The sequence below is a fragment of the Festucalex cinctus genome, chromosome 12, assembly GCF_051991245.1.
Source record: "Festucalex cinctus isolate MCC-2025b chromosome 12, RoL_Fcin_1.0, whole genome shotgun sequence".
NCBI classification, from domain to species: Eukaryota; Metazoa; Chordata; class Actinopteri; order Syngnathiformes; family Syngnathidae; genus Festucalex; species Festucalex cinctus.
Window position 1 is genome coordinate 17,831,738 of NC_135422.1, and position 21,047 is coordinate 17,852,784.

The following is a 21,047-nucleotide window of genomic DNA, read 5'->3' on the forward strand; positions in this document are numbered from 1 at the left end:
CCTCCTCGTCCTCCTCTGTGTGCTACTGCCACCAGCAGGACAGAACTGCAACTCCAGGTCCTCCGACATTCTCTGTCAAATTTCTAATAATCATAAAAGCTTTTTTTTTTTCTTTTTTTTTCTTTTTGTCTTGAAAGTCGAAGGGTGGTATAGCAGTGGTATAATTCATATGAAATACAATATAGCCAGGCGTCTCGTTTGGTGAGTTTAATATAATTGACAGTTAACAAAGACATAGTCAGCCTTAAACAAATAGCATAACGTGTACTGTGTACATATTCAAACCTATTTGCTAACAATTGACAAAAACATCATTAAATGTTGATTTGTTTTATACGCTTTCATGTAACAAGAACTACCGTGGGTCACCATGGTAAATATTGCATATATTATTATTATCAAGCAAAGCCACTGCTATTTGTGCAAAAATACATTATCCAACACTTAAAAAAAAGCCAAGTCTTTGGGAATTACTTTAGGATTCATCAGCAGCTTGTAAATGTGTTTGCTCATACTACAGGCAGGATTGTATGTTATCATTCTAACAGCACTAAAAGCACTTCAACAGCAACAAATACCTAAAAGTGCGTTGTGATTGTAAATACACAGGAGAAAACAGTGTTCACGTTTGTTATGTGAAGTCTTGGGGGTGGGGGCGGAGCCACTATTAATTGATAATCCTGCTGTGCGGAATTGATCCTTGACGGACATTTTTGTTGAAATCACACAGAAGAAGATGGCCGTTATCGCATTTCTCACAGTATGGTGGTGACTTCCTTGTGCATGTCTGAGATATTGCAGCTCAGATGACCTCTGAAGATAAACAGAAGGGAGATTAAAAAAATAAAGAGCCAGCAATGAATGAGGGAAATTCATAATGAGCCACCACGCAGAGAAGCACGTTTCTCAATCGATTTGTTGGTTAATTAAACTCACTTGATTCTATATTTGGTTGGAGGTTTTGGTTGGGATTATGTATTGATTAGAGGATTTGGATTCTCACCTGCTCGTTGGTGTGTCTGGATGTCTTCCAGACCCGTGAGAGTCCGGAGAGACCTGCGCTCTTTGAAGGCCACCACAGGCACCATGTCATCATTGCCGTCCTTGTTATCCATGACCGTCTGCGAGGGCCTGGAACCCGCCAGCGGCTTGGTGGCATCCTGCACAGGAGGCTCATTGTTTTCCCTGGGTAAGATGCTCACCGTCCCTGATTTCTGCGGGTACAAAGTAAAAGTGACGAGACGGTTTGAGACAAAGAGCCGCAATGTTTGTGTGGGTCACAAGTCTCACCGTTTCAGGAGAAACTGTTCTTCTGGTTCTCCGCATGATCTCCTCCAGTCGCTGCAGGGGCCAAAGAGCTGTGAGTGTTATATGGTTGCAGTTTGGAATAACATTCAACCTCTCTGTCAAGACAGAAGGCTCGTATGATTAATAGGCGTAGCTCAGACAGGAAGGACTTTGTTTAGGTACCAAAGGTTGCCAGGTTCAGGTACCACAGATGTGGTGAACCTCCAACTGCTGAGGGGTGAGACATGTGACACATACATATGGATCCATTTTGCTACTACTACTTCTAGTAGTAGTAATAATAATAATAAAAACAACAATAACTGTGATTGCTTAGGTTTTCTCTGGGTATTCGGACTTCCGCCTACATTTCAAAAACAAGCTTCTTAGGTAAATTGAAAAACTCTAAATTGTCCATAGGTAATGTGATTGTGAATGGTTATCTGCTTATCTGTTGCCTGCTGGCTGGCGACCAGGCCAGGGTATCGCCCACACACCCCGCCAACCCCGACGCCTTGCCCAAAGTCAGCTTAGATAATCTTGTTGGATGGGATATTATGTTATTTATATATTTTTTTATAATTTTATTTAAATATTTCTTTTGTTTTACGTTTCTCATTTCTTATTTTTTATATGTATTATATTTTTTTCTTGCATTTTTTTTTAATTACTCATTTTAATTTTGTTTTTGCTCATTTATTTGTGTTTACTGTATTTTTTTCTATTTGATATGGTAATTATATTTTAATTTGCCTTGCCTTTTATTTATTTGTTCATATAATTTTATTGTATAAATTAGTTGTATTTCATATTTGAATTATTTTTAAAATTGCATTTTGAGCTTGCTTTTTCTTTTTCCCTTTGTATTTTGTTTAAATATTTTAGTTTTTTTATGTTTTGCTTTTTCTATTATTACTATTTATTTAATGTAATTGTTCTTTTATTATTGCTTCTCATTTTAGTTTGTCTTTTTATCATCAATGTATTTAGTTACTTAATTTCATTTACAATTTATTACGCATTCCTTTCTTCTTTTTTTTTTCTCCCCTATTACGCATTATTTTCTAATGCAACCGCACTAAATGCAACGTCCTCTACCAAAGCTTCACCATTTTGGATCTGCATCAAATTGTACACCATCCTTAAGACCCTCCCTCCTGCATTTGTAATCATCATCTATTCCATTCGGATCAACACATTAATTCACTGAGGTATTAAAATTCATTCAAATGTTAGGGTTCCTGATTCTTCATTTACCCCTTGCACATATTGCTGTGGGATTTAATTGAGTGTTTGTTTGAGTCTGCAAATGGGCAAGCAAACGGTAAAGGAAAACATGGCCTCCTTGTGGGGGTATTCATATTGATAACACAATTATGAGGGGGAGGGGTGGGAGGGAAATCACCTTTTTCCTGACTTGGCGTTCTGCTTCCTCTTTCTGTGCAAGCAGCTCACGCTCCTTCTGCAACTGTGCCGCATTCTCCCGCTCTCTGGCTTGTTCCTCCTCCCTCTGTCGACGTCATAGTGTGGTTCAACTTTGTCTGCTGGCCTTCGTGTTTTAATTTTCTTTCTCTTTGGTTTTTGTTTTAAAAACGTTGCTGTCAGGACTAGGGTCATGTAAGGGTTATGTTATGCTTACTGTCATGACTAGGTCATGTAAGGGTTATGTTATGCTTACTGTCGTGACTAGGGTCATGCAAAGGTTATGTTTATTGTCGTGGCTAGGGTCATGCAAGGGTTATTTTTACTGTCATGACTAGGGTCATGCAAGGGTTATGCTTACTGTCATGACTCGGGTCATGTAAGGGTTAACTTTACTGTCATGCAAGGGTTATGTTTGGGTCATGACCGTGAGGTCAAGTGTCTGTTTTGAACTGATGTAACCAGCATCTAGTTTCAACTGGTCTTAAGCTATGTGATGTCAGAAGCTATGTGATGTCAGGAATCTTTAATATCTTTATCTGGTCAACAGCCAATCTGATAATACCATGTCAGTCCTGTTACCCACATGTCTAGCCACAGCCAATCAGATCGATTCGTTGTCTATATAAGCCTGTCTGAGAAGTGTGTGTTTTTCTGTGCAACTCGTGGTTTCTCGTCTAGTCAAGTTTGTTCCATGCCTCTCGATGTGAATAAATAGTCAAAGTCTTATTTGTGTCTGCGTTTTTGGGATCCAACCTCAGAACATAAGAATTGCATTGTTTAAGTGATATGTTGTGATGATTAAACATTACAATAGGTCACATAATTAACCCATAAAGATTGTTAAGACACAAACACAACAGGAGGGTTGAAATGGAACTATTCAGTATAGGGTTTGATGGTTTGGGTTCGGTTGAGGTGATCATCATGTCAGTGATGTTTACGCAGCCCACCTGCTTCTGCAGAAGAGCCGCTTCCCGCATGGCCTGAGCTCTCTCCTCCTCCGCCCTCTTATGTTCTTCTTCCTCGCGTCTTTGCTTTTCCACGATCAGACGCTCGGCCTCGGCTTGCTGCCGAGCTCTCTCCTCGGCCCTGCGGCGCTCCAGCTCTTCGTGACTGCGCCTGGACATTGAGGCCGGGCAAGATGAACCACGTGAATCCGGGCTTGCGGTTCCAGGTCCAGCGCTTACCTTTCAGCTTCGGCCGCCGCCAAGCACTCTTGCTCCTCCAGCTCCCTGAGCAGCCGAGCTTCTCGCCTCTTCTCAGCCAGCAAGCGAGAGGCCTCTTCTGGGTTGGTAGTTCCACATGAAGGCCTCGGCAGGGCCTCGGGTGGAGGAGAAATCATCCTGGAGGGACCTGATGAGGAAAAACAAGTCATCATCACACATCTTTTAGGGAGTTTTCTCTCCCTTATTTCAACTCTTAACCCTTAAACATTAATTTTAAATCTATATATTTATAGTCAAGCCATAATTTTTAACTCGAAACACTAGCCCTTAATTGGGGTTCAACCAAAAATCTGTGGTCTCAGACTATCTCTACAATCATGTTACCCTAACCCCTAATACTGAACCTAACCCCTGCCTGAAATCTGAGATCAAACCCTTAATTTGAATCCTAATCCCTAATGTTAACCCTTAATCAGAGGTATAATGCAAACCCTAGTCCTAGACTGTTCTGAGATCTACAAGCTAAAACGGGGGTCCAACCCTACTCAGATGGGTTTTAACCCTGAATCAGGGGATCAACGAACTTCAACCTAAACCCCAACACCTTTTCGGTTTATTTACAATTATCTTGGAAGCCATTAATGAGGGAAAACAAATCTCTATCATCATCATAACCACATTTCTTTCAAGAGCAAAGTCCCTTGTTGGAACTCACTGCCATCTCCTGCAGTTCTGCTCTCAACCTCCGACTCAGAGCTCGACACGTTGATCGAATCCTCTATTTTGTCTTCTGTAGAGGCCCTGGTAGGCCTGGAGTTGCCGGGTGACAAGGCAGAGTTACATATTGGAACGTCTTCCTCTGGAACCGACTCGAGGTCCAATTGAAGAGGGATGGAGTGCCGCTGGCTCGATCTCCTGTGAGCACTTCCAAAGCGAGATGAAAAGATGTCTCACGTCGTTGCGCTACATGATTTGTGGTTACCTACCGTTCCGGAGATGGCGCCGATGCGGTTCTGCTTGTTTTTGCTGCAGCGTTGTGGTTTAGAGGCGAGCGAGCATGTGGACCGTTGTTTGGAGTCTTCTTTTTAGCGTTGTGTGGTGTGGATGCTTTGGGCTAAAACAAAAACAGTAATCAAAGGTAAAAAAAAAAAAAAATACAAATATTCCCACATAAAAACTAAGGATGGGACAATATACTGTTCTTATCTAAGTCTGTTAAATCCTTGTGACAGACATTTAACATCAACCCTAAATCAATTGTGCCTTCAATGTTCATCTTCTAAGGTCTGCTAAGACCTTGTTCTTGTTGAGGTTTCTAACAGGCTTCAAGCTGTCTGTCTGTCTGTCTGTCTGTCTGTCTGTCTATCTATCTATCTATCTATCTAACTAAAGTGTCACCTGTATACCGCTGGTGCTTCTGCTCTGGCTGTGGCTGGGACTCAGGTGGGGTGGTGGCCTCTGACTCAGGGGTCTCTGGTTATGGGTTCTCTGGATCTGGAGTTTCTGGTTCTGCAGTCTCTGGACTTGAGGTTTCTGCTCCTGTGGTCTCTGGTTCTGGAGTCTCTGGATCTGGGGTTTCTGGTTCTGCAGTCTCTGGACTTGAGGTTTCTGCTCCTGTGGTCTCCGGCTCTGGAGTCTCTTGATCTGGGGTTTCTGAATCTGGGGTCTTTGATTTTGGGTTCTCTGAATCTGAGTTTTCTGGTCTTGGGCTCTCTGGTTTTGTGTCCTCTGGATCTGGGGTCTTTGGTCCTGGAGCTTCTGCGGAGTAGAGCTCGGGCTGCTGCTGGTCGTGGAGTAAAATGAAACTGCACGGCGACAAATATGAACAACTGAGCCGGCGTTCATTGCCATTACCGTTGAGAATGTGCAGGAATTGTTAGATGGGAAATGAGTGGACAGAATGGGAATGTGTGTGATGAGAGCAGAAGAAGAAAAGCATTAGTCATCAAAAAGCGTAGAAGTAGTTAGGTTTTTTTTGTTTGTTTGTTTGTTTTTTAGCAGGCCATTCTCATAATGCATTGCATCCAACTAGGGTCAGTATACCTTCTTCTCCCGACTGACCAGCAGCACTCTTGCTCCGGGCCAGATAAGAGCTTGTGGGGGTTAGCAGGCGACTCACCAGGTTCTTCTCCCATGCGCTGAGCACTATGTGACGTGGAGCTAATGTGTGGATGGAGCCGCGTGGAGTTTAAGATTAGACGTGCCAGGGAAAGTTAAGCCACATTAGAATAGAAAGTTTAAAAACATAAGAACACACAGACTGTGTTGGGTTCCTGTGTTACCGTTTTTGGCGGGCTTCCGTTCTCTCACGTTTTGGCTGAAGTTGTGTTGGGCTCGTTGGCTTTTTTCCTGGGTCCGGCGCACGGCAGATTCGTTTCGCTCCTTGTGTTTGAAAAAAAAGATGGTCACCTATGCATAGTTATCAACTCTGTCCATTTTATAATTATAGACGACAGTAATCTAGTGTTAATTTTGTCAACAAAAACTAAAGAAAAATAATTCAGTCAATCACATTTTTCACTGGACTAAAACTAGACTAGACTAGACTAAAACCCTCATTCATAAACAATAACTGGGACTAAATCAGTATGCATTTTCGTCGACTAATGAAGACGAGAGGAAAATGTACTTCACTTAATAAAAGAACTACAATCTATGGACTTTTAGTTCATAAACCAAAACAAGACGAAATTTATATGATTTTGAAAAAAGAAAAAAAAAGCCAACTGCTATAACGTTCCAACAATTATATTAATTTGACAGCTAACTAATGCTTGCTAACTTACTAGCTCGTAGCATGGAGCCATAGTAGACACTTGTTGATATCCTGTAATTGTATGTGAAGTTGTTTTTCCATCAAAAAGATAAAATTGCATGTGAAATAGTTTTAGATCAGAAATGTTCAACATAATCTGCTGACAAAAAATATACAAGGGTAAAATAATTGTCCTGACTAAAATTCGACTAAAATGTTTTTGTTGAATTAAATTGTGTTTTCTTGGACTAAAAAAAAAAAAAAAAAAAAAAAAGACTAAAATGTTAGATTTAGAGTCGACTAGAAATAGACTAAATAAAAATGGGATGAGGTTGACTACCTATGATTAAAAACTAACAAGCGTGATTGAAACTGGACTAAAACTCAGACTACATTTAAAAATGGTGGATAAAATTAACACTACAGTATTCCCCCACTATATCACAGATTTTTATTATGACAGTTGATAGATACTCTTTGATTTTGTATTGTTTTAAAAAATATGTTCAAAAATCAAAAGCATTTAAATACCGTACACGCTATGAAAATGTGCCAATGTTGTAATAAAAAATAAAATCAATTTACTCAATTTTCAGTTATTGTGTTGGGGTTTGGAACGTAAGACTTGGGAAATTGCACATGTGATTTACTGGCTAATAAAGAACTGACTTTCTCCTCCTTGAGATACTGCTGTCGCTTCTCCTCCACGGCAGCACGCCTCCTGTCTTCCTTAAGTTTTTGCAACTGCAGGTTCTTCTGGCGCTCCTGCAGCTGCTGCTCGTAGTGAAGCTTGGCTCGCTGCTCCCGCTCATATCTGCTGTGCACTCGTGTGGCTTGATTTGGGAACCACAAATGTACAAATGGGCTCATTCACTTTCACGTATAGTGGCATATTCAATGAGTTATTCTAAGCAACCAGCCACGTACCAAGTAACCTCTGTTGCTCCTCTCTTCTTTCCCGGGCGGCTTTAAGCCTCTCGTCCACATTGTTTCCACTACCCACTACAATGGCAAACACATTGACAACATCTTCATATACATCATTGCTGCTTTAAAACAATGCTGGGATATCATTTCCCTCTTATTTTTTCTCTTGAAATCAAGAGTCAAACCCTAACCCTAAAATCAGGGGTCTAAGCCTAAATCAAACTAACATTAACACTAAACCAGGGTATTAATCCTAGCACTAAATCGCACAAGATTACCCCAAAGGTGGTATTTCACTGAGCGGCAAATGCTTGCAAAGGTAGTGAATGTTAATTTGTCAACTTCTGTGATGAATGCTAGAGAAAATCAGTGAGTCGCCTCTCTCATTAGTGACATTTAGCGCCTTTTAGTAATCCTTACAGATAAGGCATGGATGTTTGGGAACATGTTTGCGAAAGACTAGAAAGACTATAAGCAACTGTTCGGGACAGTATTGTGAAGATTAGCAACTATTTGCATTTCCTTTGAAAATTTTTGGGAACCTTTGGGACCATTTGCCAAGGCCTGAAGTATAGCAGGCGAATCTATCCAATGAAAACATTCCCCCGCATCCCGTCAGACATGGATTTCAATAATACGAATATGCTTGGTACACGAATTTCATTGTCTTAAAATTTCTCTTTCTGCTTCACTATTCTCTTTTGCTATTTGTGTCCTTAAACTCATTCAAGCAGGCGTTGTAAAGCATATGAGAATGGGTGCTGATATCTCACTGAGTGGCGAATGCTACGCATGAATGGGTCGGCATATGTTGGAAGCATGCTCACGTGCTCTCGATCATTGGCGAATTAAAAAAATAATGTTGGCGACACGACGTAAGATCATTAACAAATGCTCATGATGGTTTTACAAACACTTGCCACTGTTAGCGAACCAATAGATACGCAAGGCCATGTTAAAAATTTCCTAGCGACAAGTGAAACTGTTTGCGAACATGTTTGCAACCGTTTACAAACCCTGACCAAACCCCAAATTCCTAATGTTCGCAAACATTTGCCACTCAGTGAGATACGAGCGTAAGCATAAATCCAGGCACTGTCATGTTTCGGCTTTGGGGGGTTGGGTTTAGGTTTACTTTTGGGTGTTTATGTTGTCTTTTGTCCGGTTTTGTCTCCCCTAGTCTCGTCATAGTTAACCTCGTCCACCTGTGTGTCTCCCCTCCCGGTATGTGTTGCTAATTAGTGTCCTCCGCCTGCTGTGTTTCCCAGGTGTGTCTTGTTAGTGTCTCGTTAGTGTTGTATTTAGTTAGTCAGTGGTGTTTGTTCACGCGTCGTGGTGGCATTGTCTTGTCTTGTCTTGTCTTGTCTTGTCTTGACTTGTCTTGTCTTGTCTTGTCTTGTCTTGTCTTGTCTTGTCTGTTCCAGTTGAGGTGTGCAAGTTATGTTGTAGCGTATAGGTCTAGTCAAGTTTCTCTACATCTAGTCAAGTTTCTCAACGTCTGGTCAAGGTTCTCTCGTCCACGGCAAGTATTCCTCTCACACATCCAAGCCAAGTCTCTCTCTCTCTCTCTCTCTCGCTCTCTCTCTCTCTCTCTCTCTCTCTCTCTCTCTCTCTCTCTCTCTCTCTCTCTCTCTCTCTCTCTCTCTCTCTCTCTCTCTCTCTCTCTCTCTCTCACACACATTCAAGCCAAGTGTCTCTCTCTCACATTCAAGCCAAGTGTCTCTCTCTCACATTCAAGCCAAGTGCCTCACTCTCACATTCAAGCCAAGTGCCTCACTCACCTCCAAGCCAAGTCTGTCCTGCCAAGTCTGTCCACATTCTGCCAAGTCTGTCCACGTTCTGTCAAGTTTGTCCACGTTCTGCCAAGTCTGTCCACATCCTGCCAAGTCTGTCCTGCCAAGTCTGTCCACGTCCTGGCAAGTCTGTCCTGCCAAGTCTGTCCACGTCATGCCAAGTCTGTCCTGCCATGTCTGTCCACGTCATGCCAAGTTTGTCCTGCCAAGTCTGTCCACGTCATGCCAAGTTTGTCCCGCCAAGTCTCTCCACGTCATTCAAAGCCTGTCCACGTTCTGCCAAGTCAGTCCTGCAAAGTCTGTCCACGTTCTCCCAAGTCAGTCCTGCAAAGTCTGTCCACTTTATGCCCAGTCTGTCCTCGTTTAGTCCAGTCATGTTAACCCGGTTCCCCTTTCCCAGTCAAGCCTTGGTCCCCAGTATTCTCACATCCCATCCAGCCCTTTACTTAGACCCTGAAAATAAAGTTCCTTATATTGTCGTTGCTGTTTGTCTCCCTCCCTGCCTTGTTTCTCTGTCTTTGGGTCCATCCATACTCCACGTTTCATGACAGGCACTAACCCAACTGAAAAACACTGGTCATCTAACCCTTATCTAACCCTTTAGGACTAATTTAGGAGTCTAACCCCATAACTAAATCAGGGGTCTGAATCAGATGACTAACCCTAGATCAGTGGCATGACCCAAAATCAGGGGATTAACCCTGAACCAAGGGACAAATTCTTCTAACCCTCTCCACTGTTAAATCCTCCCAAGAGAGATCAGGAAAAAAAAACTGATTCAGACACTTGAAAGTGGCATTGAATCACATGACTGCCTGGCTTGAGGTGGCTTAGCCCCCGCCTGGTGTTATTTACTGTGTATTGATGTCATCAGGCAGGGTACTTCCCGTGATGGAGCATCTTGCACGCGTGTACGATACTGTGCAAAAAAGCCTCAGGCCATCACATAGCTTGGATTCGTTCACATGCCATACGAACCCCAACTGTCGCAGACGTTTTTTCGTACTGAGTGCAAAATGACAACAATGTGCATTCTGACATCACCGTTTGTAGTCATGCAAGCTTGTTTGGACTCACCTTCTCGTGCGGACCTCCTCGCCGGACCCTGCCAAGCAGAGGTGATGCTCTTCTGCACGGACATGCTGGCTATGGAGCCTCGCATACCGACGCTGGCTCGAGCTACACACTCCTCCTCCTCTTCTCCTCCCTCCTCTTCTCTTCCCCCTCCTTTCAATTCCTATTTGAAGAAGCCTGGGGGTCCGCTGCTGCCCCGCTGCATCAGCTGCTCGGCCATCAGCGGGCCAAACAGAGCTCCTCTTCTTCCATTCCCGAGTTGTACTACTGTACGGCGTCTATAAAAAGGCCTTCCTCCTCCCTGGTGTGCTGCTCTGCTTTACTTTCACTCGACAAGGACGAAGGGGGTGGTAGGAAAAAAAATGGCTGTGTCACTTTAATAAGGGTGGAAGTGGTCACAGGGATGCAGTGCTTCCCCTCGTCTGCATCATCATGGGCGTTACTATGACAACAAGGATTCGATGACGTCAGCTGCTCAGCTGATGAGGCAAAAAGATGTGTAGTTGTTGTTTTCTACCCATGATTATTGGAGGGTGTATTTAAATGCTCATCCTCTGATTAGAGCCAACACAAGAACTGCTTGTTTGTAGGTTTTATTTTGGAATGCATTCGTTACACTGGCTCCCGGTCAGCTGCATAATTGATTTTAAAATTATGCTAATGGTCTATAAATCACTGAATGGTTTAGGTCCTGAATATATGAAAGAGATGCTAATTGAATAAATACCCAGTAGGCCTCTGATGTCTGCAGACTTGGACCAATTAGTGGAGCCCAGAGTTCAACGAAAACACGGTGAAGCGGCATTTAGCTGTTGTGCTGCACACAAGGAATTAGCTGCCAAAAGAAAATGTAAATGAATATGATGTCATTTGAGTTCTGTTCATCCATCCATCCATCCATCCATTTTCTTGACCGCTTATTCCTCACAAAGGTTGCGGGGGTTGCTGGCGCCTATCTCAGCTGGCTCTGGGCAGTAGGCAGGGGACACCCTGGACTGGTTGTCAGCCAATCGCAGGGCACACAGAGACGGAGTTCTGTTCATTAAATGATTAATTTTGTCTTATAAAATGTTTCATTTAAATACTTTTCATCATTTATTTCTCCATTCTTTGTTTTCGTCCGTCCATTTTCTGTAGTGCTTATCATTATTATCCTCTTTAGAGTCACGGGTGAGATGGAGACTGTTCCAGCTGACATTTGGCGAGAGACAGGGAACACTCTGGACTGGTTCCCAGCCAATCGCATCGCGTGGGATGTATAGACAAAAAAAAAAAAAAAAAAGTCACATTCGTATTTATAACAATTTAGCATCTTCAATGAACCAAATTAATTCAAACCCCAAACCTCACAACTCTGAGGCAGATTTGCCAAAAACTAACTACTGTACTCATGCTGAGTTTTTTTTTCCCCCCACACAGATTCGACTATATCCATCCTGGGTTGAGGTCACCTTAGGTCAGCTCCACCTGCCCTGGATGGCGGTTTTGAAATGTGTCACGAGGACACCTGACACCTTGGCGGTCATGTGGCGTACACGGACTCAGTGGAGCACAAATAAGGGAGCTGCGGACTTATAAAGTAAAATTGCATGCTTGGTATTAAGTCATGTTGTTCAATTGTATTTAATGAATTTACTATAAGTCCAGTTTGTTTCATTCTTATTTTGTAATAACATTTGTTACCACACAGTATTTTTATATTTATTAATGTTTACAAATGTTTTAGGTACCTTTTGAAACGTTAACACCTTAAAATTCATATTGTCATTCAACCATTATTCTTAAATGAACGCAACTTGGCCAACTCTTCTTCAAGAGTGAAGCCAGAGAGGCCTTTGATGACAGCTTCCTTCACTAATTGAGCGCCACTGAACAAAGTACAGTAATTAAGAGCGCGCTCCCTCAACAGTGTGGACGCTCAACTGGAAGCTACACAGGCTAGCAGCTTGTATAAATAACAACTTTTAAAAAATATGATTATTAAATGTTCCGAAGCATTGGATGGATAAACCCGTTCTAAGCCCAGTGTGCTAATAACAATACCAGTAATTGTGCTTTTTGTGTGTCAGTGTTTGACTGACTGACTGTGAGTGTAACGTGTGAATAATTGACTGCTGTTTCACTGGACACCAGCAACTTAAGACTCGAGGTGTATGTGTAATTGATGAGATGATGGCTTGGACCCAGGCCGTCTTAAAGATGGGCCGGCTACCTTTTGTAACACTATAACCATTTTTTTTCCCTTCACCAATTTTCTTGTACAATGTTTCATTTTTTTCAGCACTTTCTTTAGTGTAAATGGAATATGACACCACGAAAGCCAGTGTACATTCAAGATGGCCCCAAGTCCTCTTTTTAAAACACAATGAAAGATTAAAAGAAGAAAAAATATATATATTTTGAGACTTTTATTATTTCTACTTTTGTTCTCATGAGCTTGTATGTGTATGTTGGTATACAGGACTGTCTCAGAAAATTGGAATAGTGTGATAAAGTCCATTATTTTCTGTAATGCAATTAAATAAGCAAAAATGCTATGCATTCTGGATTCATTACAAATCAACTGAAATATTGCAAGCCTTTTATTATTTTAATATTGCTTATTATGGCTTACAGCTTAAGAAAACTCAAATATCCTATCTCAAAATATTAGAATATTTCCTCACACCAAGTTAAAAAAAATGCCATAATCATAATTTTCTGAGACAGTCCTGTATGTGTTTATTTAATCTGCATATTTCATTCCCCTTGTAGTTGTATTTTTCTGCATTTGAACAATAACATGCACTATGTCAGTATAAAGTGTATTCATTTTAAAAATGTATTGCACACATGCATTATTTATTTATTTATTTATTTATTTATTTATTTATTTATTTATTTGTGATTTATTTATTTGTGATTTATTTATTTGTTTGTTTGTTTGTTTGTTTGTTTATTTATCTATTTATTTATTTATTTATTCATTCATTCATAATTTATTTATTTATGTATTTATTGTTTATGCATGTATGTATGTAGGGGTGTTAAAAAAAAAATCGATTCGGCGATATATCGCGATACTACATCGCGCGATTCTCGAATCGATTCAATAATCGGCAGAATCGATTTTTTATTTTTTATTTTTTATTTTATTTTATTTTTTTAGGATTCACACCTTGAGCATGGAAGAATGTTATATGAACGGCACATTAAGCCTTAATATTTTTATTTTAATGCTGTTCAAACATGAAACAGATTACAACCTCTATAAGACTGAAATTTCAGATAAATAAATAATACATTTTCATATAAATCTTACACTCTACAAGCTTACTGATTAGTATTTTCTAAATATGAATGAAAAAAAATCGCAACAATCGACTTATAAATTCGTATCGGGATTAATCGGTATCGAATCGTGACCATTCGTATCGGGATTAATCGGTATCGAATCGAATCGTGACCTGTGAATCGTGATACGAATCGAATCGTCAGGTACTAGGCAATTCACACCCCTATATGTATGTATGTATGTATTTATTTATTTATTTATTTATTTATTTATTTATAATTTCTCCTTTATTTCTTGTCAGGGTTCCACACTGCCACAAACGGTGGCATTTTACCCCTAAAATTTGAGACATTTTTCATCAACTGAATATGTGACCAATAAATTTTTAGATTTTTTTTTTCTTTTCAATTCTTGTATGTTTTTGTTGTAGACAAACTTCTGCGACACACTTCTGCCGATTTATTAGGAATACAGTGCAAAATTAGTGGAATGATTAATTTGCAATTCAAATTGTGATGCTAGTGTGCCCCTAAAATTTCAGGCTAAAAAAAGAAGAAGAAGTTCATCTGGAGCACTGCTTTTATTTATTGATGTTAAATATTTGGGGTTGCAGCATTCACCATAACAATTCTTATAACATTCCAATTTTTATCACCAGCCTCTTGTCTTTTGTGTATGCGATGCGTCCTGATTGGCCACTCAGCAGCTCCTAGTTATAGTTACCAGTGTCGAGTTCGGCACTCATGCACTATTCATCGTGCACGTATCACATCTCTCCGAGCCCACCTGTCAACCTCATTCGTATTGTGGATTGCGTTGTGTAAAAAACGTCCAAAATGTTCATGTAAACTTTTTGTTTTTTTTCCCTTCATTTCAAGGGATCGCTAAAGTCTTGGAACGGAATCTCCGTATAGACTAAAGAACCACGGCATTAACTGGTATGTATCATCCATACATTTGACTTACGACTCATAACTCATGTCGAAATGTGTTTTATTTCATATTTGGGTTACATTCAAGTCATTTAGAAAGTTAAACAATCTGCGTATTAATTCATAGTTCCCATTAATAGTTTGTGTCTTTGTTTTTTTCACAATGCATGTGAAATGGATCCTCTGTAATGACCACATAAAGTCATTTGAATAATTAAAAAGCCTTTTCATGGCGGAAGCCGGGTGTGGCAACCTATAATAGCATTTATGTAGAATGTGTTTCCAAACTAACACTCTGGATTGCTGATATTTTATTTATTTATTTATTTATTTATTTATTTATTTATTTTACCCAATTGCTATTATATTGATTGGCAAATGGTTGGATGTCTTTTTTTGTCTGTTGGATTCTCTTTCCATTAATTTATGTTCTAGCAGTGGTTCTGAAAGGTTTTACACCAAGTACTACCGAAAAATTCACTAATCTAATTCCACCATTAAGACCAATGTAGGTCTAATTGATCATTAAAAAATGAGACAGGTTTTATTTCTACAAAGTGTCTTTAATAATATTGTAACGCTATGTCACATGCACACATTGATCATTAACACTTCACCTACGGAAAAAATAAAAAACTGCTTAAATAACGGTTGAATTCAAATGTATATCATATGAAAATCAAATTAAAATAAAAAAATGAACAGTTCTTACAAGTTTAAATTTCATGCAAATATATGTGTATTGTTGTAAATTCATAAGTTATTTCCCCACTATAATTTACGAATGAAATTTTGAGATAGGGCGGCACGGTAGTCGAGTGGTTAGCACGTCCGCTTCCCAGTTCTGAGGTCTCCGGTTCGAGTCCAGGCTCGGACCTTCCTGGGTGGAGTTTGCATGTTCTCCCCGTGCCCGCGTGGGTCTACTCCGGGTACTCCGGTCTCCTCCCACATTCCAAAGACATGCATGGCAGGTTAATTGGGCGCTCCGAATTGTCCCTAGGGTGTGTGTGTGCGTGTGAGTGTGGATGGTTGTTCGTCTCTGTGTGCCCTGCGATTGGCTGGCAACCAGTCCAGGGTGTCCCCCGCCTACTGCCCAGAGCCAGCTGAGATAGGCGCCAGCAGCCCCCGCAACCCTTGTGAGGAATAAGCGGTCAAGAAAATGGATGGATGGATGAATTTTGAGATATGTGTGCTAAATGTTGGCAGCACGTCTTGAAAAAAAAAAGTGTTTGAGCTGTTTATTGTCACTCCTAATTGGAATTCTCTGCCAAAACAAATACAAAACAAGGAGAATTACACTCTTATTTAAAGCAAACACATCATGTTAACTGTGTGCTAGCTTATTAATGCTACTAACACACAATGTAAAAAGCCATGGGGGGGCTAGCACTTTTGCTGCTCTTTGAGAATCAGAGTTCTAAAATATGGACTTTCTGCCAAAACCAGGTCAAGTGCAGCGTTTGAATCATGAAGCGCAGTAAGCACCGTGGACACAAGCAGGACAAGAATGGAGGTATGGCTAACCAACATGCACCAAATGTTTGCTGTAAGCTAGTTTGCTAATGTGCTCAAGCTAGTTTGTACTTTGAAAATATGTCCCTCAACTATTAGGACAATGGATCCCCACATTGTTGTTGTTGTTGTTTTTTAGCATGTTAGCGGCATAGTTGGACCCGACTCCATTTTGTTCTTGTTGTTTAGATGAGCCGGCTATCCTGGAGACACAGAACCTGGACCGCCAGGCCACGTTCATGGGAGGACGCTTTGACCCGGACACCGTCTCGCTCGCCTCGGTCACCGCCGTCACCACCAACGTGTCCAACAAGAGGTCCAAACTTTTGAACCATTTGATCTTACATTTGCATTATGACGTGTATTTTATTGTGATGCTGACTGAGCTCAATGATACATAGGTCCAAACCTGACATCAAGATGGAGCCCAGTTCAGGACGGCCTGTGGATTACCAAGTAAAAACCAAGGATATAACAATGTACATCGTGTCCAGACTCTGCGATTCGTTAACAAATGAATTGTGTGTTTATTTGTGTTTGATTGCAGGTGAGCGTGACTGTGATCGAAGCCCGGCAACTGGTGGGTCTCAATATGGACCCCATGGTATGCGTGGAGATCGGGGAAGAGAAGAAGTACACATCCATGAAGGAGTCCACCAACTGCCCCTATTACAGCGAGGCCAGTTTTCTTCATGACATGTTTTGATTTATTGTGTTTATTTTTGTTTTTTGTTTTTATATATATATCAATGCACATAGGCTCACATATTAGAATAAAAATTAAACAAACAAATTTGGAACTCTTTAAAGAGGGTACATGGAAATTTCAACTCTGAACCAAAACACAAAAAGAAGTATATATATATATGTATATATATATATATATATATATATATATATATATTCAAAACAATTTTAATAAATGAATATTTTTTACAAGCATATTTAGCATTTATATGCTAAATATGGTAAATTCAACAACAAAAAAATAGGACAAAAAAAACAAAATACAGTCGATTGATATTTGTATTTTTTTTAATAAACAAGTACAACAGATAATACATACTTTTGATAATAAATTAAACATCATATACAGTACATGGAACCCACAAATGTTTAATTATACACAATTTGGTTGACAATAAATATTTTTTTAAATTAAGACGTATTTGTAATTATAAATAAATACATAAAAATATAAACAAGCAAACATACAACCTCATTTAACATCACAGTCATTCCCAATAAATACTTGTAATTTATACTGGACAAATACATGAATTAATACATTTATATTATATTTATTAATAAATAAACAAATTTATGATTATGCCATACATACATACTTACTAATAAAATACGGGCTAAAATAATACAAATCTGAATATAAAAATGACTTGCAATCACTTCACACTAAATAAATAAGTTCATAAATAAATTGGATAATAATATATATAGTTGCCAAAAAAATACAGCTTTCACATGCTCACATTTGAATTTCGATTTTGCAGTATTTTGTCTTTGACTTCCACGTCCCTCCGGATGTGATGTTTGACAAGATTCTCAAGTTGTCTGTAAGTGATTGTTTTTTGTTTTTGTTTTTTTTAACCACGGATATGCTTTTTAAAATGAAAAAGTAAAACAAATTTCCAACAGGTCATCCACTCCAAAAACCTCCTGCGAAGCGGAACGCTGGTGGGGACTTTTAAAATGGACGTCGGCACCATTTACTCCCAACCAGGTGATTCATCCATCCATCCATCCATCCATCCATCCATCCATCCATCTTCTTCTGCTTATCCGGGGTCGGGTCGCGGGGGAAGAAGCTTCAGGAGGGAAACCCAGACTTCCCTCTCCCCAGCCACTTCAACCAGCTCCTCCGGTGGGATCCCAAGGCGTTCCCAGGCCAACCGAGAGACATAGTCTCTCCAGCGTGTCCTGGGTCGTCCCCGGGGCCTCCCGCCAGTGGGACATGCCCGGAACACCTCCCCAGGGAGGCGTCCAGGAGGCATCCGAACCAGATGCCCGAGCCACCTCAGCTGGCTCCTCTCAACGCGGAGGAGCAGCGGCTCGACTCTGAGTCCCTCCCGGATGACCGAGCTTCTCACCCTATCTCTAAGGGAGAGCCCGGACACCCTGCGGAGGAAACTCATTTCGGCCGCTTGTATCCGGGATCTCGTTCTTTCGGTCACGACCCACAGCTCGTGACCATAGGTGAGGGTTGGAACGTAGATCGACCGGTAAATCGAGAGCTTTGCCTTTTGGCTCAGCTCTTTCTTTACCACGACGGACCGATACAGAGTCCGCATCACTGCAGACGCTGCACCGATCCGCCTGTCGATCTCCCGCTCCATCCTACCCTCACTCGTGAACAAGACCCCAAGATACTTGAACTCTTCCACTTGGGGCAGGATCTCATCCCCGACCTGAAGACGACACTCCACCCTTTTCTGACTGAGGACCATGGTCTCGGATTTGGAGGTGCTGATCTTCATCCCAACCGCTTCACACTCGGCTGCGAACCGCTCCAGTGAGAGTTGAAGGCCCAGGCTTGATGAAGCCAACAGCACCACATCATCTGCAAAGAGCAGAGATGCAATGCTGAGGCCACCAAACCGGAACCCCTCCACGCCTCGGCTGCGCCTAGAAATTCTGTCCATAAAAGTTATGAACAGAATCGGTGACAAAGGGCAACCTTGGCGGAGTCCAACCCTCACCGGAAACGAATCCGACTTACTGCCGGCAATGCGGACCAAACTCTGGCAATGGTCGTACAGGGACACAACAGCCCGTATCAAGGGGCCCGGCACCCCGTACTCCCGAAGCACCCCCCACAGAACTCCCCGAGGGACACGGTCGAACGCCTTCTCCAAATCCACAAAACACATGTGGACTGGTTGAGCGAACTCCCACGCACCCTCGAGGATCCTGCGGAGGGTGTAGAGCTGGTCCACTGTTCCACGGCCAGGACGAAAACCACACTGCTCCTCCTGAATCCGAGATTCGACCTCCCGACGGACCCTCCTCTCCAGCACCCCTGAATAGACCTTACCAGGGAGGCTGAGGAGTGTGATCCCTCTGTAGTTGGAACACACCCTCCGGTCCCCCTTCTTAAAAAGGGGGACCACCACCCCGGTCTGCCAATCCAGAGGCACTGTCCCCGATGTCCACGCGATGTTGCAGAGGCGTGTCAACCACGACAGCCCCACAACATCCAGAGTCTTTAGGAACTCCGGGCGGATCTCATCCACCCCCGGGGCCCTGCCACCGAGGAGCTTTCCAACCACCTCAGTGACTTCGACCCCAGAGATAGGAGAGCCCACCCCAGAGTCCCCAGACTCTGCTTCCTCAAAAGGAGACGTGTTGGTGGAATTGAGGAGGTCTTCGAAGTATTCCCCCCACCGCTTCACGACGTCCCGAGTCGGGGTCAGCAGCACCCCATCGCCACTATACACAGTGTTAATGGTGCACCGCTTTCCTCTCCTGAGACGCCGGATGGTGGACCAGAATTTCCTCGAAGCCGTCCGGAAGTCGTTTTCCATGGCCTCACCGAACTCCTCCCATGTCCGAGTTTTTGCCTCAGCAACCACCGAAGCCGCGTTCCGCTTGGCCATCCGGTACCTGTCAGCTGCTTCCGGAGTCCGACAGGTCAAAAAGGCCCGATAGGACTCCTTCTTTGCGTTGCCCCATGGGTGCAGGCGCTCGCCAGCGAGCCCCGCCTCCAGGCCTGGCTCCAGAGGGGGGCCCCGGTGACCCGCGTCCGGGCGAGGGAAACGCGTCTCCAAAGTTCGTTTTCGTCATAAGGGTCTTCTGAGCCGTTCTTAGTCTGGCCCCTCACCTTGGACCTGTTTGCCATGGGTGACCCTGCCAGGGGCATAAAGCCCCAGACAACATAGCTCCTAGGATCATTGGGACACGCAAACCCCTCCACCACGTTAAGGTGCCGGCTCACGGAGGGGCCAGGTGACTCAATGACGGCAAAATAAATTGCCTACTCTAGTTTAATTGGTTTTTTTTTTCTTCTTCTTTCTTATTTTAGACCATCAGTTTAACCACAAATGGGCCCTGCTGTCTGACCCGGACGACATCACGGCCGGTTGCAAGGGTTACGTCAAGTGCGACGTGGCCGTGGTCGCCAAAGGGGACACCATCAAGACCCCGCACAAGTCCAGCGAGTCGGACGAGGATGACATCGAAGGGTAATCTCAAATCAACTTGGGACGGAATTTGACATGACGCGTTCCGGCTGACGATGCGGCGTGTGTGTTTTTGTCCTCCACCCAGCAACCTGCTGATCCCGGAGGGGGTCCCGGCAGAGCGCCAGTGGGCGCGCTACTACCTGAAGGTGTACAGGGCCGAGGGCCTGCCCAGGATGAACACCAGCATCATGGCCAACGTCAAGAAGGCTTTCATCGGGGAGAATAAAGACTTGGTGGACCCCTACGTGCAAGTGCAGTTTGCCGGGCAGAAGGTAGCCAGTTTAATCCTGTTTAAAAAAAAAAGAAGAAAAAAAGTTCACCTTTTGAAGGGGAAAATGCTGTACAATATATTGCAGGGTTTATTTTTAATATCTTGGAGAAAATTTGGGGGTGAGAAAATGTTGTATATATTTGAGAAAATTGTGACTTGTTTCTCAAATAATACTCAAACGTCATTACATTAAAAAAAAAAAAAAAGAAAGAAAAAAAAAGAAGTTATATTTGTAAGAATTAAAAAAAAATTGTGTTTTTGAGGAAAGAAAGTCATAAAGTATTTTTTGAATATAAAACATGCCTTAAAAAAAACTTTATACAGGTATATTATATAATAGGGCTTGAATCTCTAAATTGAAACCCTGACCTTGCTCAAAACAATAATTTTAAACCTTAACCTAGGCCTGAAAACTACCTTAAAACTTCAACC

General features: G+C 42.0%; 2 protein-coding genes across 4 annotated transcripts in view; one reads left to right on the plus strand and one right to left on the minus strand.

Annotated features, from left to right (window-relative positions):
* Positions 1-192: 192 nt before the first annotated feature.
* Positions 193-10,849, minus strand: LOC144031293 (uncharacterized). Of its 3 annotated transcripts, none has more exons than XM_077538284.1 (14): positions 10,431-10,849; positions 7,561-7,635; positions 7,303-7,466; positions 6,161-6,260; positions 5,922-6,038; positions 5,277-5,707; positions 4,865-4,992; positions 4,594-4,688; positions 3,900-4,065; positions 3,663-3,831; positions 2,693-2,797; positions 1,291-1,341; positions 1,004-1,214; positions 193-813 (listed from the first exon to the last, which is right to left on the minus strand). In XM_077538284.1, the coding sequence occupies exons 1-14, from the start codon at positions 10,513-10,515 to the stop codon at positions 803-805; spliced, it is 1,908 nt and encodes a 635-aa protein (XP_077394410.1). In that variant the 5' UTR covers positions 10,516-10,849; the 3' UTR covers positions 193-802. The 3 variants fall into 3 exon arrangements, with proteins under 3 accessions (XP_077394410.1, XP_077394409.1, XP_077394408.1); XM_077538283.1 differs by having other exon boundaries at positions 4,594-4,793; XM_077538282.1 differs by having other exon boundaries at positions 4,594-4,802.
* A 1,005-nt stretch (positions 10,850-11,854) lies between these two features.
* The window catches only part of LOC144031103 (otoferlin-like), a 37,368-nt gene continuing 28,175 nt past the window's right edge, over positions 11,855-21,047 (plus strand). Inside the window, exons 1-10 of the mRNA XM_077537861.1 lie at positions 11,855-12,006; positions 14,580-14,639; positions 16,080-16,146; positions 16,335-16,461; positions 16,547-16,601; positions 16,693-16,824; positions 17,657-17,719; positions 17,802-17,886; positions 20,185-20,344; positions 20,430-20,616. Of these exons, the coding sequence (XP_077393987.1) occupies positions 16,101-16,146; positions 16,335-16,461; positions 16,547-16,601; positions 16,693-16,824; positions 17,657-17,719; positions 17,802-17,886; positions 20,185-20,344; positions 20,430-20,616 (855 nt within the window). The 5' untranslated portion in view covers positions 11,855-12,006; positions 14,580-14,639; positions 16,080-16,100. The remainder of the gene's footprint in view (positions 12,007-14,579; positions 14,640-16,079; positions 16,147-16,334; positions 16,462-16,546; positions 16,602-16,692; positions 16,825-17,656; positions 17,720-17,801; positions 17,887-20,184; positions 20,345-20,429; positions 20,617-21,047) is intronic.